Genomic DNA, 25323 nt, shown 5'->3' with positions numbered 1-25323 from the left:
CGAGGCGGCCATGATACTCAGAGAGGAAATAAAGGCGCTATTGCAGAAAAGAGCAATACGAGTGGTCCCCGCTTCGGAGACAGACAAAGGTTGGTACAGCCGTTATTTTGTTGTTCCGAAAAAAGGGGGAGGGCTCCTCGACCTGCGAGTCTTGAACACGTATCTAGGAACGTACAGGTTCAAGATGCTAACACTCAGACAGCTTTTGAATGCAGTCGGCCCGGGAGATTGGTTTGCAACAATCGATCTAACAGATGCTTATTTTCATGTGGCTATACACCCGAAACACAGGCAGTTTCTGAGGTTTGCATTCGAGGGCGTAGCCTACGAATACCTAGTGCTGCCGTTCGGGCTGTCGCTCGCTCCTCGCACCTTTACGAAATGTGCCGAGGCAGCGCTAGTGCCCCTCAGAGAGAGAGGCATCCGCATCTTAGCCTACCTAGACGACTGGGCTCTCGTAGCTTGCTCCAGAGAGCAGGCGGAGACACAGCTGTCGCTGGTTCTGTCACACATTCAGACACTGGGGTTCTCTGTGAACTTTCAAAAGAGCTCGCTCATCCCGAGTCAGCAGATTTCTTTCCTCGGTTTGGAAATATGCTCGCTTTCCAGCCGCGCACGTTTGTCGGAGCACAGAGTGGCCGCGTTTCATCGCTGCCTCGCTCAGTTTCAGCTGGGACACAGACTGTGTTTCCAGACGATATTAAGCTTGTTGGGCATGATGGCGTCTATGATCGCCGTAGTGCCACTTGGACTGTTAAAAATGAGAGCATTTCAACGCTGGACTCTCTCTCACCGTTTGTGTGCATCGCGTCACCTCCGGAGGAGGCTGCCGGTAACCGCGTCTTGCATGCTAGCTCTCCGTCCTTGGAGGGAGCCCAGGCTGCTGCATCAGGGCTCTCGGATTGGGAGGGTGTTGTTTCGCAAGGTGGTGTCCACAGATGCTTCCCTAAGAGGATGGGGAGCGCTGTGCGAGCGTGCATCAGTGAGAGGGATCTGGTCCGCAGCCCAGCGCCAGCTGCACATCAACCACTTAGAGCTGTTAGCAGTGTTCTTAGCTCTAAAGCATTTCCGTCCAGTCCTGGAGGGCCAGCATGTCTTAGTCAGGACGGACAATTCAACAGTGGTGTCTTACATAAACAGGCAGGGAGGAACACGCTCTCTTCCCCTGTTGAAGCTGTCTTGCTCGCTGCTGTTATGGTGCAGTGTTCATTTTCTGTCTCTAAGAGCCACCCATGTCCCGGGCCACCTGAACCTGGGGCCGGACCTTCTCTCCAGGGGGGGTCCTCTGGTGAGAGAATGGAGGTTACACCCTTTAATAGTGGCTCAGATTTGGGATCTATTTGGCAAGGCGCAAATAGATCTTTTTGCTTCCAGGGTAAATACTCACTGCCCCCTGTTCTTCTCCATAATCGACCACGATGCACCCTTGGGCTTGGACGCACTAGCGCACCAATGGCCAGACGTGCTCCTGTATGCATTTCCCCCAGTGGAAATGATATCTCCAGTTCCAGAGCGAGTGCGTCAGCATTCCCTCTCTCTGATTCTAGTGGCCCCTTGGTGGCCCACAGGGTCGTGGTATGCAGAGATAATCAGCCTGCTAGCAGCGAGTCCTTGGCAGCTTCCTCTCCGCAGGGATCTCCTCTCTCAGGCGGGAGGAGAAGTGTTTCATCCGTGCCCAGATCTATGGCGCCTTCATGCTTACCTGCTGAGAGGTTAAACTTGATTGCTAAGGGTTTGCCACCTAGTGTGATAGCGACAATTCAGAGCGCTAGGGCCTCATCTACTAGAGGCTTGTACGCTTACAAATGGCGAGCCTTCGAGCAATGGTGCCAGGACCGCCACACTCTCCCATTTCAGTGCTCTATTGTGGATGTTTTGACATTCCTGCAGGAGCTGCTGGATAAGGGCCTTTCATTTTCGACAATTAAGGTTTATTTAGCAGCTATATCTGCTTGTCATATTGGCTTTGACGGGGTGACACCAGGTGCACATCCCCTCGCCATACGTTTTCTGAAAGGAGTTCGCCGGCTGAGGCCCGTGCTTAAGTCCAGTGTCCCTGCTTGGGACTTGTCTTTGGTGCTGGAGGCCCTTTGTAGCCCCCCGTTTGAACCCATTGAGTCTGTGAATATGAAATTTCTTTCATATAAGACTGCATTACTTCTCGCTTTGGCTTCGGCAAAGCGAGTGGGTGACCTTCATGCGCTGTCTGTGCATCCCTCCTGCACACAGTTCTCTTCTGATGGCCACAAGGTCGTATTGCGTCCAAATGCTGCCTATTTTCCCAAGATCATGCCTGCATCTTATAGCTCAATGGAGTTTGAGTTGCTGAGCTTTTGCTCCCCTCCTTTTGCATCTGAGGAGCAGAGGAGGATGCATTCTCTTTGTCCAGTGCGTGTGCTACGCACCTACATTGAGCGCACTCAGAATGTGCGTTTATGTGACCAGCTGTTTGTCTGCTTCGCTAATCCAAATAGAGGTAGAGCTCTGTCTAAACAGAGGCTGTCCCACTGGATTATAGACGCTATCTCACTGGCTTACGGCACCACAGGTCTTGCTTTGCCCCACGGGGTGAGAGCTCATTCCACCAGGGGGATGGCAACCTCATGGGCTCTTTTTAAAGGGGTGCCTGTAGCTGATATTTGTGCGGCAGCTAGTTGGGCATCACCGCACGCTTTTGTGCGGTTTTATCGGTTGGACGTTACAGCCCCTTCGGTGGCTCATGCTGTCCTTTCTGCTGGGTCTACCACTCACTAAGGATGTGGTGGTCCGATTCCGGTTCGGTGGCTGCTCTGCGGGGCGTGTATATATGTCCCATACTTATGTGTTGTACCGAGTGAATCGATTGAAAGGGAACGAATACTTATGTCTATAACTTCTGTTCCCTGAAGGAGAGGAACGAGGTACAACACAAGGTGGCCCCACTGAGCAGTTGGCTCGGTGAAGAGCGGCTATCGAACTGAGGGATGACCGTGATGACAGCGGCTATATGTGCAGGCGGGGCCGTGCGCGTACCATCACACGTCATCTGCCTTAAAGGCGTGAATAAAGGTTTCTTCAGCCAGGACACGCGAGGGTGTGATATCCCATACTTATGTGTTGTACCTCGTTCCTCTCCTTCAGGGAACAGAAGTTATAGACATAACTATATGTTCTGCATCAAATAAGAAGGCACACAAATTATTTGTGTTAGTCCAAAAAATGTAGTTTGTGTTCAGTATAAGACAGAGGAGAACACCAAAGGCTTAAACCAGGGGTCTCGAACTCCAGGCCTCAAGGGCCGGTGTCCTGCAGGTTTTAGATCTCACCCTGGGTCAACACACCTGAATCAAATGATTAGTTCATTACCAGGCTTCTGGAGAACTTCAAGACATGTTGAGGAGGTGATTTAGCCATTTGAGTCAGCTGCGTTGGATCAAGGACACATCTAAAACCTGCAGGACACCGGCCCTCGAGGCCTGGAGTTCGAGACCCCTGGCTTAAACCCTGCAGGTCTGACAGCAGGAGGTGCATCAGTCCAGTTTTTCATGTGGAGGCAGCGTTTATACTGGAATCTGCCTTTGACGGCTTTTTTTGGAGAAAATGTGAAATTCAGCAATATAACTCACACACAATACAAAACTCAGAGTTGGAGGGATTTGAAGCACAAAGGGAGGAGCTTGTCGTTTGGTTGGCTGATATGGATGTCCACCTGAGTGAGGTTGACCAGCTGACAGGAAACGCCTGTGAAAAACTGAAACAACTGCAGGTATGGGGTTGTTTTGATATGACATATATTTGATATGATACATACGTCAGAGACATTATCCTAAACTGGACTAACAAAGAACCATGAGTCCAACATGAAACTTACCTTGCATAAGCAGGGCTCGCAAAATTTCAAAATCCCTGGTAGCCCTTCGGGCAGGCACTCTTCAGTTTTTGGTAGCCCAAAATAAATTTAAGTAGCCCGAATAAAAAAAGAGGACAATTTTTTGATTGATGTTTTGTTTCCTTTACAATATTATACTTTAATGTATAATATTGTAAAGGAAACAAAACATCAATCTAAAAATATTTAAAACACAAATTACAACAACAATTTCAAACATCAACTCAAATATTTGGTTCTAATTGAACAGAAATTTCTATGAACTTGCAAGAACTGTGTACAACATGAATCAGTCTGTGTCAGATCCTGAATTTGAAAATTCCACTGAAATCACGGGTAAGAGGCAAGTGGAACCAAGATCTAGGACATTTGCTTTTTGAAGTTTGCAAAGACTGCTAAATTTTGCCAGTGGTAGTTCACTCTTTGCAACATAGTACGCTATTCTAAACAGATTTTTCAGGACTTCTTGTTATGCTTGGTTTACTTTTAGTATGTTTTTTGCAATTGGTGTTTGTTCTGGGAAAGATACTGCAGACTGAGCAATAATGTATTTCTTGCATTTCTCATGGGTTCTGATGGGGTCTTTCTTAAAATGACTGGTCCCAGTAACAAAGGGGCTTGTCGACTCAGAAATCGAGGGAAACTCACAACACACCCGGCAGAACATTATGTTATTTAGCTTGTCATATTCCAGCCACAGAAATTCTTTTGTCCATGAAACCAAAAAAGCTGCGCTTTCTTTTTCCCTCATTGTCTGATTTGTCATAACTTTTCCGTTTTGTGGTAGGCTTTTCTTTGGCTGCCTCTTCAGCCTGACCTCTCTTGTTTGGCTCTGCAGAACTAAAATACCTGCCTAAAGCCATCTGCTCTTACACACATACTTACATAACGATCAGCAATTCTCTGCGCGATCAACCTCTATCACATGTTTAAGCTTGCTGCAGGAGATTTCACTTGTCATGTTTGATAGTAAGCTAACGATTGATAAGACTATGTCAGAGGAATTGGTGCGCAATTAATCTGTGACTTACCAATTAGTGCTGCCGCTCTCTACACACAGTTCGCGCGATCGCAAAGTGAAAGCAAAAAACAAGCGCAAATTCAAACGCGATTTCAATGTGTCACATATTGACAGTGGCTCATCGATGCCAATGACATAATTACTCAGCTACATTTGTGAAAGAATGCAAAAGCATTGACATATCTTTCATTCCTATGATAGCCCGACGGGCAGGGCTGAGATGGATTTTGGTAGCCCAACTGGAAAAATCGCTAGCCCCGGGATGTCGGGCTAGCGATTTTGCGAGCCCTGGACTGTATATAAAAGATGACAGCATTTTAGCTGCTTCTATGTTGATTTTATGAAAACTAGTAGTGACTGTATTTAGACAAGAGGTTAGAGTGTCAATTTGTCAGCTAAAGCATATAAAGCTGCATTCATAAACTACATGTACAGGTGCACAAACACTCACAGATAACCAAACAAGACCAAGAACAAAACACTAGACTTCAGTAGCATTCTACTACGGCCATAAAAAAATATTTCCATCTATCTTGTTTTATATTTTTACCAGCAAACTTACAGTCTCGTACCATTCCATACACCCTAAACAGAGCAGTGACAGAAGATAAGACTCTGATTAAGTCTGAAACAGCATGAAAAAGGGAACTGTGTAATGACCAGCAGGGGGCGACTTCTCTGGCTGCAAAAAGGAAGGGTTATATAGAGGTCTATGGGGAAAAAATGGTCTTCAGCTGACTGTATTTGTGACGTCAGTAAAAGGTTTCCTGATTAATTTCTGTGCCCATTTGCTGGTTTCAAGTCTTGACAACTAAAAAACGAATTAAATTTAGCAAAATACACCAATTCTTTAAGTCACAAAGGCGGATAAGCTTATTGGCTACAGCCTCGACTGTGTGTGTGTGTAGTTCAGTGTAGTTTAAGTTGCCTGCCTGAAGGCTTCACTGCATTAATGTAGCTTTTCAATCATTCTTGCTATCTTTTTGGCTGGTTTTAAATTTATTTTCGAGTTCCTTTAGAATGAAAAGGAACAGGGTTCAACTTTAACCTAATTTAAAAAAAAATTTGTAAAACAAGGTGACAGTTGAATATTTGCTCTCTTCGTCTGTCTTCTAGACCTCCTAAGGATGTTCTTTGACTGCCTGTATGATGAGGACGTCATCTCGGAGGACGCTTTCTACAAGTGGGAGTCAAGCAAAGACCCGGCCGAGGAGCAGGGCAAAGGCGTGGCCCTGAAGTCCGTCACGGCCTTCTTCACCTGGCTGCGCGAGGCAGAGGAGGAGTCTGAAGATAATTGACGAGGGAGACACCCGGGGACGCGACTTAGTAGAACTGTATCCTCGCAGCAGAACAAACTTTCAAAATGGCTGCGTGGGCAGGACGACATGTTTACGGCTGGAATTTTTTTCTGCGGTACGGTTCTGAAACATGCCGCCATTTTGAGTTTGGATTCCAACGGTGGAAGCACTAAATACCTGTATTATACATAGAAAATATTTTTGTTTTAAATTTTAACTTACTTTTCTTTTGTTACTTTTTAAGAAGAGACTTAAAAGATACATAGGTTCTGGACTCTTTAATTTATTATTTTTTTAAGGACTGCAAATATGAAAGTTATTTAACATTTGCAGATGCTCACAATGAGAACAAGACGGCAGAAATAACAATATAATTAATTATAATAACAAAATAATAATTGTGAAATAAACAGCCTCCCCGGATTCCACGCTGTTTGGTTTAAAACAGAGTAAAGCAAAATTATTTTGGGATGAAGGGGAAGCAAAGATTAAAAAAACAAAAAAAAAAAAGAGGAGTTGAATGCACAGGAACTATTAACATTGTCCAAGGTCAAAGGTTATCTTGTAATAACCAAGAAGTGTCTCCCTGAGCCTTGGCTTGCTCTGCATTGATATGTACATACACCTCATGAGAGGTAGAGGTATGCATTCAAGAAGCGATGCAAGTCCGAACTGTCACACAAACGTAGACGAACAAACCAGATTCATTCAGATGGAATGAGCAACTTCAAAAGCAAATGGCCAGAGTCGCTGAACATGACATGCTTGTAACACTTCAGACCTACAGAGCAGATTATAGCTTGTAAATACATTAAAGACAAAAAAAGGTATTTAAAAAAGTGCTTATTCTCGTGGTTTCGTCTCTTCTTTTTTTGGGAAAAAGTGGGTCGCCAGATTTTTAACACGTGTGTGTGTGTATATGTGTGTGTGTGTGTCTAATAAACTGAGCCAGTGTTTGAAGAAAAGCAGTTTTAAATCCAGGAAGGAGCAGCTGGAATCGCCTGGAGCCACCGGGTTTGATCTGCTGAGCCGCTGAAGTTGAAATCATTGCAGCGCTTCTTCTCATGCTCGTATTCGATGCGAACGTTTGTACGTTCATATTTAAGGTCTGTTACATCACGCACCCATCATCACATGTGCTTTTAGGGCTTGGGTTAGATTTACAGCAGCAGGCGACACTCCTAGCATGAATGACTTTGACACACGTCTGTGAAGGTTCTCAGTCATCCAGGTCATCGTAGTCTAAGGAGCTTGGAAAGAAAAGCGTCTGGACTTCTTTAAGTTGCTTGAAGACGTTTCACCTGTCATCCGAGAAGCTTCTTCAGTTCTAGGGTCAAATCTGGGACTCTCCACCATTTGACCCTAGAACTGAAGAAGCTTCTCGGATGACAGGTGAAACGTCTTCAAGCAACTTAAAGAAGTCCAGACACTTTTCTTTCCAAGCTCCTTAGACGACTTGACACACGTTCACCGATGAGGTTGATTCTCTTGTCACTGTCACAGAAAGGTTTCATAGGTTTTTGGACAGTTTTTGCCTTTGAACACCAGTACTGGATTTTAAACACTCAAGATGGGATTGAAGTGAGGGGTTTAACAAAAGTGCAGCGTTAACTGTGGAGGAATTACAGCCATTTTTCTTGGTATCTGTCAATGACAGTTTTTTGGCTGCTATTCTGGGGAAAGGTTTATCACTTGAATTTTGTCTTTTTTTTTCTTGCAAAATGGTGCAGTTTAAATTAGAAAATGTTCAGCTTATTTGACAAAACAATTTAAAGAAACCCCGGGGCTTTATAAAACTGACTGATATAGAGAAAACAAGCAATTAAGAAAACGATCTGCAGATTTTACAGCAGCAGCACATTGTAATGCAGCATCATGAAACCATTAGCTGTAATAGAATGCGTTTGTTTTTAGCTGTTCACTTTCCCCTGAAGGGTTTCTTTAGTCTTTCTGGGTCGTCAAAATCAAAATACTGTTCTGATTAAAGTTGGATGTCTGCCACTTGGATGGAGAGTAAACTTGGAGCTTTAATCAAGATAACCATTGTCATTGTTCCCTTCAAAAACTACAGATCCCACAATTTATAGCTTTGTGCATCCCGGCATTTTGCACCTGTGAGCAACACTTTCTCTGATTTCACTTTTCAGGATTTACCTGTGTGGCCAAAACTGCTCTTGAATTCCAGGATATCTCAGCTGTGAAATAAGAAACATCTTTCATGAAGTTTTATTAGGATATGTCAAAGAAAATTCACAAAAAAGCAGGAAAAACAGCAGAACAGCATTCTGACTTAATAATAATTAAGTAATTATAAAAACAAAAATCCTGAATGATATAATGATGTTATACCTTTTGTCTTGTAGAACTATAATGATTATAATTGTTTGTTTTGTTTTTCTTAACAAGCTAGTAGTTTATTTATTTTTGTTAAATTTTTCCTTTTTTAATTTTTGTATTTGTTTTAGACGATTTCTTTTTTTGGTGTTGTTTATTTCTTTTAAGGGGATTAGATAGAAATCTATTACACAGCCTTTTTTTAAGGTGTTATTTTTGTTTCGTTTTGGGGGTTTTGATAGCGATCATAGATTTTTTTTAAATTTATTTTTTTTAGGTTTTTTGTAGTTTTTATTATTATTATTATTATTTCTACGGTTGTATTAAGTAGTTTCGTCTTGTTCTTTTGAGATTTTTCCTTTTGTTTTGATGTGGGGGGTTTTTCCTTGCTTTTTGTGTGGGTGGAGAAGGGGGCTAGAGGTGGAGGTGGAGGTGGGTCAGCCTCGACGGTGGGAATCCTTCGCTGTGCGTCGTGACGCAGCACGTTGCAGTCCTAACGGGGCGGGGCTCGTAAACAGAGGAATCGAAATAAAGGATCGTGCAGAAATTTAGCCCAAAGTGTTTCTGTTTTCCCGTCGTGTTAAAGGTAAGTTTGGCTCGCGTGCTGAGAAATTGTTTGCTAAACATGCAGTTGCACGGATACGGTTCGGGAAGCAGTCGGGGGTTTTCACTTTGTGCAGCTGGAATGAATTTCATCTGCCTTGTGAGACGCCATTATTGTGTGTATAAACCGACGGACAAAATGGCGAAAACTGCTGAAAAATCCTGGCACTTCGTCCTCTGGCTCCCGTGGACGTGATGGAAATCTGTTGGCAGAGGCTGACCCATCAGCGGGGCAAGCTTTGCGGCGTTTTGTAGGTGCTCAGCGTTTTGCGTAATGCAAACAGCACCTTTTCTTCAGTTGGGGGATAAAAGGCCTCAATGAATGAAGGAGGTTTGGCACCAGCGGCAGTTTTAACCCTGTGCATACACAAAATGGGCCTCAAACCAGTGAAGCCAGTTAAACGAACAGTCCTATTCAATTTCTAACAAGTATTAAATTCAATTTCTAACAAGTATTAAGAGCTGTAATAATTGTACATGTGCAGTGTGAAATTTATAGATCTTTATTATATTTTTTACTCCTCAGAACTCATACTGAAGGTTTAAGTTTAGCATGTTTTGTTTACCTGACGAACATGAAGATATTACCTGAAATTGGTGATATAACTACTCGAACATACACCTTTAATACCGTTAATAACACATCTTGAATCCTAATAATTTACTTGTGAAATAAGTAAAATCTACGGGTGCAATAATTTATAAAATGTGAACTTCATAGCACTTAAAAAACAAAAAAGCTATTTGTCAGGTAAATATCAGCTACTGACATCGATCTACAGGTACAGTGCTGTTTATTGTTTATGTAGTTGGGGAAGTTTGGCGTTTTTTGCTAAGTGGTTAAATTTTGCATATCAAAACTTTCCTTTAGAGTCACTCAGAGAGCCAAACAATGGTTGTGCTCATGATCTTTTCTGGTTCTTCAGGTAAATCTCCTGTGATGCCGATTCGCCGAGCAGCAGCGACTCCGACCCAGGAGAAGACCCCCTCCACTGCAGCAGAGAAAGGTAAGGGTGAGGTAGCCCTTCACCTGCACCCTGTCAAACCCTGGCCCCGCCCCCCTGCCAGCCACCAGCCGCATGTGTCGCAATGTTCAACTTTAACCCTCAACAAATTTATACATTCATTCTCTCAACACAGAACGAACAAAATTCATCTCCAGTTTTTTTTTCCAGCAGTATTTATTAGGAAAATAGAGTGCTTTGGGTTTCTTGTATACTTTATAGCAGTTATACATTCACATATATATAATATATAGTTATTACAGTTTTATATAGATTTGGTTGTTTTATGATTAGTGTTTTATGTAAAATGTTTTAGTATTAGTTTTATCTCATAATTCAAAATATATCATCTTAATTGTGTCACTTGACTCATAATCCTGCAGATTTATCACACATTTGCACCAAAGCCTCATTATGCTTTTACGTTGTTTTATGTTCCTGTTTATTTTTATTTATTTTTTTATAAAAATAACATAAAATGTTGCATTTTATGTAATTCAGTATTTCCCTTCCAGTTTTATTTTTTCATTAAAAACTTTAAACACCTCAAGTCATACTTTAATAATATCAGCTTTACACTATGAAGAAAAATAAAGGCAGTAAAGTGTTTTTAAGGGAGGTTTCATTTTTAATGCTTTCTCAGAACCTGAAGCCTCCTCGGAGGAGTCGCCCGCTGCCGAGAAGGAGCAGGCCGCGTCATCAGCCGCAGCAGCCGATGGCGACGAGGGCAGCGCTGCGGGCAAGACGACGCCCGCGGAGAACGGGGAAAAGGCCGACGGTGCTGCAGCAGAAAAGGAAGGAGAAGGGAAAGAGAAGAAAGAGTGAGTTTCACCATAAGATAGTCTGCAAGTGTGAACAGTGCGATATTTCACTTTGATAGCACTTTTATCTGTTTATATTATCCTTACCTCTGCTGGATAACTGCAGACTGCTCCTCTCGTGGTTGCAGTGTTGCATTTCTAAAAGATGTGAGTTGTCACATCCACATTCATTCTCTGCATCATAGCCATCAGACAGATGTGCGCAGTCTTGGAGGAGTCCAGGAGGAGAGGACAGTGGCATCGTAACAGTGTGAGGATTTTCTAACGCCCCAGTCCAAATGATCAGTGATATATATATATACTCACATTTTGCCCACTAATAAAATCTAGCACTTTAGTTTAGCTCTGATGATCACGGTTTTTGGGCTGGTCGCAAGCCTTTATGGACTCTTTTCTTTTCTTTTTTTTTTCTCCCCATATAAACTTTAGCTTTTGTAACTTAGAATTTTGGCCTCCTCCTCTTCTTCTCCCAGACCTTGCCAAAACAGACCTTCACCTTTTTTTTTTTTGCACATTAATCATTAGCGCTGCAATTCAGTGAGGGTCAAATTACCATGGTGGTCATTAAGACAGATGTTCTCAAATTTCATTTTGTCTTTCCCGTCGGTGACAAACGGACAAAGTGACAAATGCAAGGACTGCGCGGCTGGACAGTGCGCAACACACTGCTATGTTCTCCTACTAAGGTGAGGATGTGATAAAGATAAGGGTGGTAACGATCACAGTGAAATATCGCTTCTAAAGAATCGACCGTCATGACTGAATTTGTGTCTTGCTGCTTCTGGCAACAGGTTGAAGGATGGCTACAAGTACGAGAAGTCTAAAGTCAAGAAGGTGAAACGGACGATTCCTGCGTGGGCTAGCGTCACTGCGAGCAAAAAGGTCCCTGTTACCAACTTTGCTGGCACTCAGAACAAAGTGGATAACATCCTCATTGAAGCCATCACGGTGTGTGCAAACATTGTAAATGAATCTCTCGGCACACAGCCGCTCTCTCGATTATTTATTTATTTGTTGTCCATGTCCTTTGTAGTCTTGCAATGACAGGTCTGGGGTTTCATACCAATCTGTCATGAAATATATCGTGAAAAAATACCCAGGGATGGAGCTTGACAGGAAGAAGTTCCTCATTAAGAAGGCCATGAAGAAACATTTGGAGAAGGGAACCATCAAACAGGTGAAGAAGCCAAGAAACTGGCAGAAGTGCTCTGTTTTTCTCAAGGATTTGTGGTTTCAAGTCTGCTTACTTGTGCTTTAACTTTCTCTCTCACGCAGTTAAAGGGGAAAGGTCTTTCAGGGACCTTCACCATTGGGAAGCAGACTCCCCTGTCTAAGGTACGTCACAACAACACGCAAAATGCTCAGTCTTAATACTTTTTAGGTGCTGGGAATTTCTTAGGGTTAAGTGTTAGCAGTTTCCCCGTGTTTGAAGTCCTAAAGTCAAGCCAAGCATCTGGCTGTAGCATGTATATGATTGCTATAAATCATTTCAGTTGTGAGATTTGCTCATATGCAGTACAGCTGGTAGGTAAAACAAAGGTGACTACACTGTACTTCACGGTCATCTTCTGGTACTCTTCTGCATCACAAATGCTTGTTAGAAGCCCTGATCTGACAACTTCCTAATTTTTGATGCATATTTTTCTCATTCTCACTGTCAAGATAGAGACTGTTCAACAAGTTGGGGGGGGGGGGAGAAAATCCAGTGTTTTTAATCATCAGCACACTTGTATATGCCACAATTAATGTTGAAGGCATTCTCCCAACAAAGCCAGAGGAGATTGACACTCTGAGAAGGACAAATTCTTGGTCTGTAACTTGCGACTGGATGGCTATGAAGTGTGAGCATTAGCTGAGTTGTCATTTTGATAAAATCACAGACTTGCACATACAAATCATCAGAGACTTCCAGGGTACAATTTTGAAGTTAGCGACTGCAAAGGAAGTGGTCCAGATGTGCACAAAGAGATGCACTTGCAGGAGATTTAAGCTTCTTTTTTTTTCTTTTTTTTTTTTAAATTAAGGTAAAGTGTTTGATATGGGCCTAACGTGTAGTGTCAACGTTTTCCTTTTCCCCATTTTTCCACGAGACTGGGATATGTTTGGTTGTAATTGTGATGTCTGTAAATGGATGTTGTTTTAGAAAGCTGCTCAGAAGCAGGAGTCTCTGGGAGACGCTCTTCCTCTCATCATCACTCGGCTCTGTGAGCCCAAAGAGGCCTCATACAACCTGATCAAGAAGTACCTGGAGCAGCACTTTCCCAGCTTTAACATCGAAAACAGGTGCAGTGCATCATCTCTTCTCTGTCTAGTGTTGTTTCAAGATGCAAAATGCTCTTGATCGTTGACTCGTTTAATTCGTATATGAAAGGGGATGTAGGCATAGGCTGTAAATAAAAGATGGTGATGTCACTGTGGTCACAAGTTGCCAAACACTCATCTCGGGCAGGAATGTCATGGTAATTTTGGGCTTTTAAATATTTAAACTGTTTTTCCAGAGTGGAATCATTGTACAGCATACATCTTTATTATATTTTATTGGGATTTTCTCTCATCAAAATAATGATTACAAGCTCAAATTTATACATGCATCCAAATTATATTTAGTTAAACGTCCCTTGATAAATTTCACCTCGACCTGACGTACCAGTACCAGTACTGCTTTAACTGTATTGTGTTTAAAAGCTGTAAGCTGAAGATGATTTACTCCTCAGGCCAGAAGTCTTGAAGTCCGCCCTGGTGAGGGCTGTTGAGAAAGGGCAACTGGAGCAAATAACTGGGAAAGGCGCAAGAGGGACTTTCCAGGTAAACATTCTTAACACTTTATGTTTTGCTCAAAAATGAGGGATGCGTTTGTTTGTTTGTTTTTAATGGGGAACAAACATTTAAGTTTTGGTTAAGAAAAGGCCTCCTTGGACAAAAAAATGACATATCTTCTGTTAACAGAAAATGAAACAGCAGACCAGATAATGTCTTTTTTTTTTTTTTTAAGTCGGACCTATCTCAGGTAGTCGTGTAGCAGTTGCCACCAGTTACTAACACCTAAACATTTCAGGACCCGCTTTGTTTCCACGTCACAAACAGGACAGGACCACAGAGCCAGTCAGTGTGCCAGCTCGGGCTTCATTGTTCTTTTATACTTTTGCATAGAGGTAAACGACAGGTTGTTTCTTTGTATGTGAGAGAGCTGCAGACTTTGTTTCCTAAAATGCTTATACCCACCAGCTGAAGCGTACCGGCAACAAGGTCCTGCTCAAGGGTGGCACCTTGGAGGACGCCATCACAGCTGCTATCACAGCCATGAATGAACCTAAAACCTGCAGCACCACAACTCTACGGCGATACCTTTTAGACGCCAACAAGGACAGAAAGGAGTACCAGTTAGGTAAGTTAGGTAATCCTACGTGGCTTAACAGGATTCCTGAGGCTGATTGCAGTACATGGACATAATAAGGGTGCTTATCTACACATGCTGCACCATCTGAAACTACAACTAGACACAACACTTGCTTTCTCTTTAAACAAATCACAAGGAATGCAAGAGGTGACCCCTTTAAACCTGGTTCTTATGACTGAGCCCTTCAGCCTTCTGCAATGATTTTGGTTTTTTGCTAGTAAACTATCCACTCACTCTTATTTTGAAAGTTAATTTGCTGCTAGCCATGTTTCATTAACAGCAGACTGACGGGTCGCTGTTGTTGAGGTTCTCAGTGTCATTCTGCGGTCCCTCTGTTTTGTGGACTTAAACTCCTTCACCGTGAACTGCAGCTGCCGACTGTAGTTCGTGTTTTCTTCCATATTATCTGAGACCCATTCAGAACCTGCAGGTGGTGGAGAACTGAGCTGAGTTCATCATCATCTGCATAGCATATCAAGGACTACTGTCACCAGCTGCTGTTCAGGATGATGGAGGATCTGCACGATTATCTGCTATCTGCAGCTAATTATGACTATAATTTCTTTTTTAAAAAAATTAAAAAATTAGTCAGCAACTCAAACACACATAGCACAAGTTTCAGTTCAAACTTTTTTGCATCAACAATGGCATCACTAACAGAATTTTTTTTCTCTCTCTAATCTTTAGTGGCCAATCTTCGGAGGACCCTGACAAAGTGTAAAGTACTTGGATGGATGGAGCAGATTACTGGTCACGGCTTCAACGGGACCTATCAGCTGTCGTTCCCTTTCTACCCAAGGTATTTCACTTGCATCTGGAAATCCCCAACCCTTTAATACTTTATTTATTTTTCTTTCTGTCTGATAAAGGAGCTTTGTCTGTGCAGCTTCTGGAATTCTTTGTTCTTTCTTTTCTTGATGTCTGATCCTTTTTTCTTCTTTTTTTTTTCTTCTCACCTCCTTAGTCCCACCATCCTGTACCCAGACAAGTTCAAAGAAATTCCAAAGAAAGATGCTGCACCTCCAACCAAGCGAAGGCGAACAGTTGAATCTTCAGACGAAGACGAGGAAGAATCAGAAGAAGAGGAAGAGTCTGAGGATGAAGCCCCAGCCCGTAAGAGGTGCATATACCTGCTGCAGCTCGACTCCTAATTACATGCTTGTAGTTAAACGTTTAAAGATGGCTCCTACTCTATATATCAGTCCACTCTTTTGTAATGACAGCCGTCCATCCCACAATGATCAACAATTCAAGTGGAGAATGATTTTTATTTATTTATTTTTAACAACTGCTTTTTGTTAAAACGACTCTTAGGAAACCTCAGAAGAGGCCTCCACCCAAGGCTCGTCGTCCTCCTCCAACCAAGAAATCTTCGAGCGCAAGTCAGTCAAAAGCTAAAGGCAGAGGACGTTCGCTCGCAAAGAAGTCTCCAGCCAAGAAAGCAGCATCTTCGGCCAAGAGCTCGGGAAAAAAACAATCAGCCCCTAAGAAGGAATCCGAGTCGCCATCTAAAGCCACACCTGTCAAGAGAGGCGCCCCTGCAAAAAAGCCCAAGACACCAGCTGTTAAAAAGCTAAACAAAAGGGGGGCCAAGCGACCTGTGTCCAAGGAGTCGTCCCCCAAGGAGCCTACAGCCACAAAAGAGACGACAAGGAGCGGGTCCAAGCGCTCCAAGGCCGAAGAGTCGCCTCCTGAGGCGCCCGCAGCTAAAAAGCAGGCGACCAAAAGTGGATCCAAACGGCCCGAGCCCGCAGAGTCGTCCCCTGCAGAGCCCGCAGTGAAAAAAGGGGCCAAGAGCAGCAAGCAGTCTGCTCGCAAGTCTAAGAGAGGGAAGTACTGAACCCAGGAGTGTCTTCTACAAACTGGGCTGAATATCCAGCAGTCTGCCACTTAAGTTTCAGTGCTCTCTCTCTCTTTATATCATTGTTTTTTCCCTCTTTATGGGGCAGTAGGGTTTTGTTTTTTTATTTCGATTGTAGAATAAGAATCTTATCCTACCAGTTAATTGAACTTTGAGAGTTTCTGGATTTTATTTTTTAATCGCAGTGTGTAGAAAAGCTCCGTTAGTGTTATCGGCGAGGCTGCCGTCTTGGGAGACTGTAGGAACATCAAGCATACTTTAAAACTAGAGCCACGTAGTGACTTCGGTTTTGTTATGTTTTTGATTTTTGTTTTTGGTTTCTTTTTGTTTACACGTGTTCCTCGTGTACTCTGTAGTTGCTGGCAGCACACATTCCTAATCTCAAATCAAAGATCAGTGTTCTGGAAGGGTGAAAACGGTGTCAGTTTTATGTTGAAAAGTAGGTTTAAAAGTTCAAAAGAGTTACTAATGTTGTTACTTTATAAAACACAGAAATGTAAAATTTCTGTCTTTTGTCCTGGAATTGAATCAAAATGTGGTCATGCAACTAATGCATCCCAATCTGAACCGTAATCTGTGTTCCTTGTTTATGTAGTTTCATTCTTAATTAATTATTATTATTATTATTCTTAACAATAATTTATATTTGGTTATTTAAACAGATATAGCCCCCCTGGAAAAAAAATAGTAAACCTGCAGGTGCCAAGTTGAGGATAAAATACTGTTAGTATTCAAGTCACACTGAGGGGAAAATGTCTTTTTGAGGTGTGTGTGTGGGTGTGTGTGTGGGTGTAAACAAGCATATACACAAATTGATTTTATCGCTTCACATCTGTATTCAATACCAAACTGTAAGAAATGTGTGTTGTGAATAAGAAAAAGGAGGATAATAGGATAATAACTTCCCTGCATGCATGTATCCCTTGTGTTGTTAAGCTTTTTTCCAAGTCATTAATAAAATGGCTATATTTGTAGACTGTTGCAGTATTTATTTATTTTTTTATTTAGTGGGCAATGAAAATGTCACATCTCATAGTTTGCCTTTTGTCCCGTTGATGATGAAAATCTAATTATTACAGCAGGAAGGTAAAAAATTCAGAATAAACAGATGAAACTTATGACTAATGTTTTACAGCAACAGAAAAAAAAAAATTCTATATATGGTAGAAGAAATGTAATTTATATTTATGTATATATGATATATTTTCCCATCTTTTAGATGCATAGCAGCAATGTTGCACTTTGATTTCAGTCCCCAGTCTGTCCATATGGTCTCCTGTTTGTAGAGTCTGACAGCAGCTTAAAAGAGGGCTCTGATGTCTCATCTTCAAGGGTGCAGCGGCCTGTCACTAAAGGGCTGGTGATTAGTGCTGTCAGAGTGTGCTGCATGGGGTGGGAGGTGTTCTTCAACAGGACTGACAGTTTAGCTGCCATTATCCTGTCACTCACCACCTCCACTGGGTCGAGAGGGCGTCCCAGAACGGAGCTGGCCATCTGAATCGGCCTGCTTCTGTCCTCAGCAGAATACTGGTGTAGAGATACTGGTGCCCCAGCAGACAGCACCTCAAAAGATGGCAGATTGCCACCAGAAGAGGTTTTCAGGAGCTGCATCTGCACTCCAAAAGATCTTAGTCTTTATGGCAGATACAGCCCCCTCTGACCTTTCTTGTAAAATTCAGCATGTTTTCCTCCTGATTGTCTTTGTCATTAAAAAAACAGGAAATGTAAATGGTTAGCATAACCGTGGGGACGGGCTCAGAGAGCATATGCATTACATTTAAAGTATTTACACCAGGCCATTGCTAGTACACATCGAGCAAAAACCATGAAGACTGAAATATTTTCCACTTACTTTAATTCCCAGTTATTTTGAGATCTTTAATAAAGAAATGCTAAATCATATACCCCTCTTGCATGTCATACATGCAAGTATGCATGTATGTAAAACTTTTCTCCACAGGGCATTTGGTTTTCTATGTGGGCAGCTGTAAATTAAAGTCACGCGTCACGTTGTTGAATATGGAGCAGGGGCTTCTTTCTAGGTCAACACTCTCTGTCTGTGATGCTGGTGTTCCAGGAGTTTTGACTTCATGGCAGGCTCGAGCCCTGGTAGCTACAGGTTGTTGCTCGACATCCTAACATATTTCCTCTCATCTCAGGGTGACAGTTTGGGTCTTCTTCCAGACCTTGGCAGTGTGGCAATGCATCCAAATAACTTATACATATGTACAGCAGTTTGAACTGATGATCTTGTAATCTGCTGTTGCTTCAAAATTGCCCCAAGAGAGCTTCCCAACTCCTATAAATTTACAATTCTCCTTCTTAGATCTTCACTGAGTTATTGCTTTCCCATTGCTCTGAGTGTTGGTCAGTCCAATTATCCTGTCAAAGAAATCCTCCTTTTTAAGGAGAAACTACTAGTTGTAAACAGTTCAAGAACATCATTAAAAGTTACCGGGCCCACGATGGGTGTATCAGCTTTTAACCTGTATAACCAGAAGTATAAACTGTAGATGGAAAGTGGGGAAACAAGTATTCTGAGCGTTTACTTCAGCAAAATTTATATTACCACGTATCATTATAAAGGTTTTAAAATACTACTGAATCATACTGACTCATTGTGTATCGTTGTAATGTTGCTGCACCTTAACTTTTTGTATTTTTATATCTGTATCTAATAACACAACATAGCATAAGGGCAGATATATATGATAAAATCTGCAAAATAATAAAAAGGCATGGAGTACAAATTGCAGTGTTTTGACCCCAAATATAGTTTCTGAAGTAAAAAACGAGTACTATCAGGAGGAGGTGTGTGTGTGGTGGTGGGGCTAAAAATAGTCTACATTTAACTTTTGGACCCAAAGTTCATCTAGACACAGGTTTTCCCATACAGGCTGCCATCTTGGTAACGCCTCCAGTTATTTCTCGCAGTTTTTACCCAGTGGCCCTTCAGTGCACAGCTTTTAACTGGAAATTAATATAGTATGATTTTTAAATACTTTTAATGACACATACTGTCATTTTTGGTTTTGCTGCGTGAGTTTGAATTGTTGCGCGCTGTGTGGGAATGTCAGGGGGAGGGTGATGTGATTCATTGAGCCATCTTCCGTAAGTTTCATGTTTTGGTCGATTTAGTTCTCACGTACTCTTTTCTTTCTTCTCCTCTTCCTCCGCCTTTCTTCAGCTAAACTCCGCCTCGAAATACCGCTGCACACCTGGCGGTAACGGCTGCAGGTAAAAGTGTCACGGTGGAGGGGGCTCGGTGTGCGTTGTGTCGGCGTGCCAAGAAGACGCAGAGCGGTCCGAGGTGGATGAGGAGGGTTTAGTTGCGACTCTCAGAGTGAGTTTCTGTGATATGAAGGTGCTGTTGGGACCTGTGCGCTCAGGTGGAGACGCCCCGGTGTAGCCTGCCGCTCCTGCCGCTGCTGCTGGACTCCACAGGGCGGAAACCCTTCAAAAGTTTAGTGTTTTCACGCGTTTGTGTCTTTCTGGGTTTCGCCCGCTGTTCTGCGCATTTCGAGGCGGATAATCTCAACAAAACAATCGAGCCTCTCGTAGCAGCAGGTTTATCTGCGACGTTAATGCACCCAGAGAAGCGTCTTCAAAATAAGGCTCTTGCGACTGCTACGCTTACGTTTAATAGCGACTCATCTTTCATGTTTTCCTGAGTATCAAGAGGATAGATTAACGCACATTAACTTTAGTCCCCATGTTTTCAACCTGTTTTTAAATCTCCTTCACTCTGCTGCTTGGAGTCCTAAATTCTCGGGACTTCAAGTGTTGAAATCTCGGATTTTCACAGGGCACGATGGGTGAGGCACCGGTGAGAGAAGATAGTACAGTGACACGATCAGCAGAGGTATGTCTGGAAATATGACTTTGGGTTTGTGTGTCTGTGTGAGTGTTTGTTTAACCTCCTGTCTTCACTGGTGAAGTATGTAGGCTCATTTCCTGTGGATGACAACTGTTTGGATGACCAGATTAAGCAGCTGCACACACAGTTGAAGTCCCTTAAAGTGAGTCTTTATCTTTCTATCTAAACCTATGAATGTGATGATAACGACTGTACCTAATGCAGTTCTGTATTCATTTAGGCATGCAAGAGAAGACGGCCAGTGTCCCTAAAGTTTTCCATTAAAGGTGTGAAAATGTATAATGAGGACGAAACAGTAAGTAGAGAAAATGACAATTAATTTGTTTTGACCTGTTTACGTCGCTCTCCTTTTCGTCCCTTATTGCTCGTGACCTGTCCCTGTGTGCAGATCCTCCTGATGGCCCACGCTCTGCGGAGAATCTCTCTTTCCACGGCCCGACCCGTCGATTCACAGTTTGCCTTCGTCGCGCATAACCCAGGCTGCCCAGACACCCAGCTCTACTGCCATGTCTTTAAAGCAAGGCACGCCAGAGCAGTAAGGATTCTCCATTGTTCTGTTATAGTTAGAGCACGCAGTAAATATGTATTTAATGCTTTCTGTTTGCTGCTTTCCCATGCTGGACAGAAAGTCCTTCTATCAAACACAGTATATTTTAAAGTGTGTGATTAAAGGTGTTCTAACTCTGCTCATAAAAAGCAGAAACAATGACTGATTACACTTTAGCTGCAACCCCATTCAAGGTTATCTCTTTATGCACCTATGGACTGCTTCTGGCACTACTTGCACTGAGTGGAAGGCCTGTCCTGACTGCTTGAACATGTGTGTTTTGTGATATCACCATGTTGCTTACCAGTCAGTTCAAACTATCATGCCGAATCATTACCAGAGGTGATGATGGGCTACGACCCAGAAATCAAACAATGCAAGAGTTTGTTTTTTTTTTTCTTTCTTTTTTTAAAAATGCATAATATCTTACTTCTCCAGACAGAGGAAGAACATTTGCCATTGTGTGTCCACTCATGGTGCACTGACAGGAAGTTTGAGGCCAGACCAACACACACGTTTTTGCTCTACTTGCCAGATTTGGCTCGCTGGGACTTCACCCTCTTCCATGAAACTAAAGTCAACTTGAAGGAGCATTGTTTTATCTCGGTGGAGCACAGCAAAGGCACACATGCAAGTGGTTAAAACAGAACTTCCATCAAGCGATCTAAAAAGAGTTAGCAGCATTGTGATTTTGCTTTTTACTTGTGTCGTACTTAGCAGTTTACTTTGTCTTCTTTCTGTTCTCTGTTTTTCAAGTCTGTTATCATAGAAAGTTTCCATGCTATTGCTACAAATATGCAATGCTTGCATAGTTTTGGTCCGTGCTTGAAATAGTTGCGGGGTTTTGACAGCGATGCTTTAAAAGGATTAAAATGGTCATGTGTTTTAATGACGTGAGAATGAGAACAACCTTTTAAAGTTTACATTAGAGGTTTGCGTTAATGGTGTCACTGAAACTGAGTCTCTATATTTCCGTTCTCGTTATCTTGATAGGCAAACTGTTTTAGAGCAGCCCAGAGTAAGGAAGTAATGCCGATATTAAAATAAAGCTAACATTTCTGCTGTCATCAGAAGCTTTTGTCACAGTTTGTTGACCTTTTGACACATTAGAGGAAATTAAATCCATTAAATGTGGTCAGTACTGATCAGTTTGTCATGGTACTCCAAATAAAACCCTCCAGTATCACACAGGTTTGGGCTAGAGAGTGATGGGAAATGTGCTTATTGATCTTCCTTTCTGTGCTAAACTCAGATCTGATCCCAACCAACTGTTGCATCTTCAGAAATCAAGAAATGCTTCCTGTGTGACACAATAATAGGCGCATCTGCTGGTGGATCTGGTAGCATTCAATTGTTTTGAGCCAGTCTCACCGCATTGTAGTTAGCAGCGAGACTTGTTCCAACATGGAGAGGTCGGCAATACTATGACACTGCAATTGCCTCATCTCTGTGAGATGCCTGTGCTTGACTAAACGTTGTCAGCTATGGCGTTGAAGCGCTAAGCTTTTATCAGTGCTGTTGTACTGTTAATAATTTACTTGATGAATTACTGTAATATGACACTGAATAACACTGTTTCAGTTTAACTGCTAACTTTTCTGTATGCACCCTTCCTCCTGTAGGCCCAGTTCCTGAACCTGCTGCTGTGCCGCTGCTTCCAGCTGTCGTACTTGGAGAAGCATCCAGAAGAGGCCCAAAAAGAGACTGCTGGCTCACTGCCGCATCGCAAGCCCTCACTGCTCAATCACGGCTTTCCTCTTAGTGTCAGCGCCCTGGTTTCATTCAGAAGAGCTCCTTTTGGTGGATTATTACCTGGCACTAAGGTTTGGCTATTCTTTTTTTCTTTTTTTTAACTTCACCCCAAATCTCTTGGACTAATTTAAATGTTAGTTTGTTAGTAAATGTTGCAATGTTTTTTGCCTTTTTATATATTGTATTTCAATGTATGTTTTCCCATGTCTCCAAAAATTACCTCACCCAAGTTTTTGCGCAGATCTGCAGTTTCCAAATGTATGCCTCAAAATTTAAATGATCTGTACAAACTATGTGATGTTTTCTCTACAGAAAACTCCAAAGTCTTCAGATGACCAACAAAGCAGCCAAGATGAGGTCTTTCCCATCTCCTCTCCCTCCCTGATGCGCAAGAAAGTCATACGCACCAAAGTGCTGCGCTCTGGTGCTTACCGCTCCTTCACTTTCACGCCACGCAAGCAGCGCACCATTCAGGATCAACTGAGTGTAACTCAAGGTGGGCCGAGTGTTCACAGAGCGCTATCGAGGTTCAAAGAATTGATTAGGTAAAGCGACTTCATCAGTATTTGGTGAAGGGCAGTCACTGCTGTGGTGTCAGGGTTTTGTTTTGTTTTGTTTTTAATTTTAGTCTGCATAATGAAGTGATTTCATCTCATATGGGTAATTGTGCATTTCTACAGCGCTTACATTTTACTTCTGTTACTAATGTTCCTTTTAAAAGTTGGATAATGTTTCTTTGTTTTTGAGGGGTTTTTTCATCATCATCACTGCATAGCTTCCACTGAGTTGAGGTCATCTGGGATGCTTCTTCCCCGTCACATGGTGATGCAATATTCCACCTTTATAAAATCTAACTTTACATTATATCTCTTATTATATCAAAACCAGAAAAGGATCTAGACAAGTCACCAGCAAAACGATCCCGGGCTCCAAGCTTGGCCGAAACAGAAGAGGCACTAGCTCAGGCAGTGTGGTGTTGGGCTGGTATCGCAACGTTAGTATATCGCACATCAAATACATCTTTGCATTCATAAGTGTCACTTTCCTGTTACTACATCTGTGATTTTCCTTCTTGGTATTGCAGTGAGAGCAGCTATTCACTGCTTGCAGATGATGTTCTGGGATCCTACCTTCTGTGCCAACATCCAAAAAAACCTAAATGTGGCTCTCTAATCATTCGCTTCCCCTCAGGACCGATCACCCACCTTATTGAAAACACCCGTAAAGGGAAATTCGTGCTGGAGGTAATTATTTTGTTGGCTCATATACATGATGTGAAAACCGGATTATGATTAAATATGATCTCTTTCACTGGTTACTTTATTTTCACAAGCTCTTATATTTTTCATAAATGATAGAAAAGAGGGGGGGGGGCAAAATATTGAAATATCTGATTTAACGCAGAAGCGCTTTAAATACGCATTCACTATAATGGCCAGCAGAGGGCGGCAACTGTGGTGGCAGAGACTTCCAATTAAATTGAGGTCTGTGGATAAAATTTCCCTCAGTTCTTTCACTCTATGATGTCAGTAAGAAGAGTTGGGGCTCAGTTCATAGTTTCAGTTCACATTTACTGAAACATGGATTTTTTTTACTTTTTATGAAATGTTGATATTAGGAGTGCGGTGGAAAGCAAGGGGTGTTTGTTTCCATGTGATGTTAAAATGTGATGGTCAAAAACACTAAGCTCGAGGCTATCCTGTACATCAGGACTTTATAGTGGCCGACTTCCAAATTTTATACAGTCTGTGTTTTTAACTAGAGCCCTCAAGTGGCTTTTTGGGGGAACTGCACTGGAGGTTTCCACTTGGCACCTACCTTAATTGACAATATTATTCTCTAAAACCAGAATAATAAAATTGTTTGTATTTGATTAGAAATGTCATAGTTGACTCATAATCATGTGTAACTGGTGTCCTTTTTAATGTATTTATTTTTATAAATGTAGAAATGCAAGACTGAATTCAATTCCATGGCTGAGCTGATTGAGCACTACACAGAGACTGAGGACGAGCTGCCATGTCTGCTGAGCTATGCCCGGGTGAACCACTGCTATGAGTGGGAGGAAAACGTCAGCAAACAGCAGCCCGTAAAGCTTCAGCCCAAACGAAGCCGAAATTAAAAGTACCCACAGAAACGAATGGGTGTAAACCCTGGACACTGGAACATGTGGACTGCCAACCTCAGAGGGCACAAAATAAGCGACACTGAGACACTGATCATTTCTTTTGCACATTTATCTTTTAATCTGTGTTCTGGTGTGGGAAGGTTTAACTGTAAAACAAAGTCACTGTTTAATAGTGTTGGCACTTAACGTGAACAGTATGCATTTCCTAAGAGGGTACTTGTGTGTTAAAGATATATTTTGTGGTTCCTGATTTTATTATTTTTATTTCAGCATAAGCTTTTAAAAAATATATTTTTTATTTGTGCCTATAAAAAATCAGAGGAGGGTTTTTGTTTCCTTTTTTTCTTTTTTAGACATGAAACTAAGAACCTGAATCTGTCAAGGGGAATTAATCACTGATTACTGCACCTGATGGCAAAGCCACACTTTTTCTTGTTTCCTTGTCTAGTAAATATGTTACTGAAATATATTTAGTAAAACTTTTACTCCTTTTTATTCATTTTTTTGTATGCAGTTTGTTTAGCTGATAATGTCGTTTCTGTTAATATGACTAAATTCTGTTCAAAGTTTTCATTGGTCGAGTATAAATGGTACAAAATGATTTCGATCATTCTCTGGGATTGTGGTTATCATGTTGTGTCGTCTTGACTATAGTTGATTTGTTCATAGCTGGCACACCATCTACCTGCACCTCCTACATTAGTTTCACAACAGAAGATTGTGATTATTAGCAAAACATTAAATAACAACTGAACATAACGTGCATCGTCTTTCTTTTTCCTTTAAAAGTCTCAGTTGGCTTTATTTAAAAT

General features: G+C 42.1%; 3 protein-coding genes across 7 annotated transcripts in view; all 3 read left to right on the top strand.

Moving 5' to 3' along the window:
* Positions 1 to 7038, top strand: part of eif4g3a (eukaryotic translation initiation factor 4 gamma, 3a) — an 86780-nt gene extending 79742 nt beyond the window's left edge. The window contains 1 exon segment of the mRNA XM_025907023.1: positions 6006 to 7038. Within this exon segment, the coding sequence (XP_025762808.1) occupies positions 6006 to 6187 (182 nt within the window). The 3' untranslated portion in view covers positions 6188 to 7038.
* Positions 7039 to 8953: 1915 nt separating this feature from the next.
* hp1bp3 (heterochromatin protein 1, binding protein 3) lies at positions 8954 to 17181 on the top strand. Of its 2 annotated transcripts, XM_025907134.1 has the most exons (13): positions 8954 to 9107; positions 10051 to 10131; positions 10772 to 10949; positions 11573 to 11635; positions 11741 to 11897; positions 11983 to 12126; positions 12225 to 12284; positions 13093 to 13232; positions 13664 to 13754; positions 14175 to 14334; positions 15034 to 15145; positions 15311 to 15466; positions 15661 to 17181. In XM_025907134.1, exons 2-13 carry the CDS (start codon positions 10065 to 10067, stop codon positions 16184 to 16186), a joined length of 1854 nt encoding a protein of 617 aa, XP_025762919.1. In that variant the 5' UTR covers positions 8954 to 9107; positions 10051 to 10064; the 3' UTR covers positions 16187 to 17181. The 2 variants fall into 2 exon arrangements, with proteins under 2 accessions (XP_025762919.1, XP_025762920.1); XM_025907135.1 differs by lacking the exon at positions 11573 to 11635.
* Positions 17182 to 19127: 1946 nt separating this feature from the next.
* Positions 19128 to 25270, top strand: LOC112846888 (SH2 domain-containing protein 5). Of its 4 annotated transcripts, none has more exons than XM_025907137.1 (10): positions 19128 to 19318; positions 20013 to 20069; positions 20146 to 20226; positions 20305 to 20379; positions 20473 to 20619; positions 22254 to 22454; positions 22696 to 22879; positions 23272 to 23377; positions 23468 to 23627; positions 24332 to 25270. In XM_025907137.1, exons 2-10 carry the CDS (start codon positions 20019 to 20021, stop codon positions 24503 to 24505), a joined length of 1179 nt encoding a protein of 392 aa, XP_025762922.1. In that variant the 5' UTR covers positions 19128 to 19318; positions 20013 to 20018; the 3' UTR covers positions 24506 to 25270. The 4 variants fall into 4 exon arrangements, with proteins under 4 accessions (XP_025762922.1, XP_025762923.1, XP_025762921.1 ...); XM_025907138.1 differs by lacking the exon at positions 19128 to 19318 and adding an exon at positions 19385 to 19669; XM_025907136.1 differs by lacking the exon at positions 19128 to 19318 and adding an exon at positions 19386 to 19550.
* Positions 25271 to 25323: the final 53 nt, after the last annotated feature.

Source organism: Oreochromis niloticus, linkage group LG5 (assembly GCF_001858045.2).
Source record: "Oreochromis niloticus isolate F11D_XX linkage group LG5, O_niloticus_UMD_NMBU, whole genome shotgun sequence".
In the NCBI taxonomy this organism is placed as follows: Eukaryota; Metazoa; Chordata; class Actinopteri; order Cichliformes; family Cichlidae; genus Oreochromis; species Oreochromis niloticus.
This window is presented reverse-complemented; position numbering and strand designations above follow the sequence as displayed.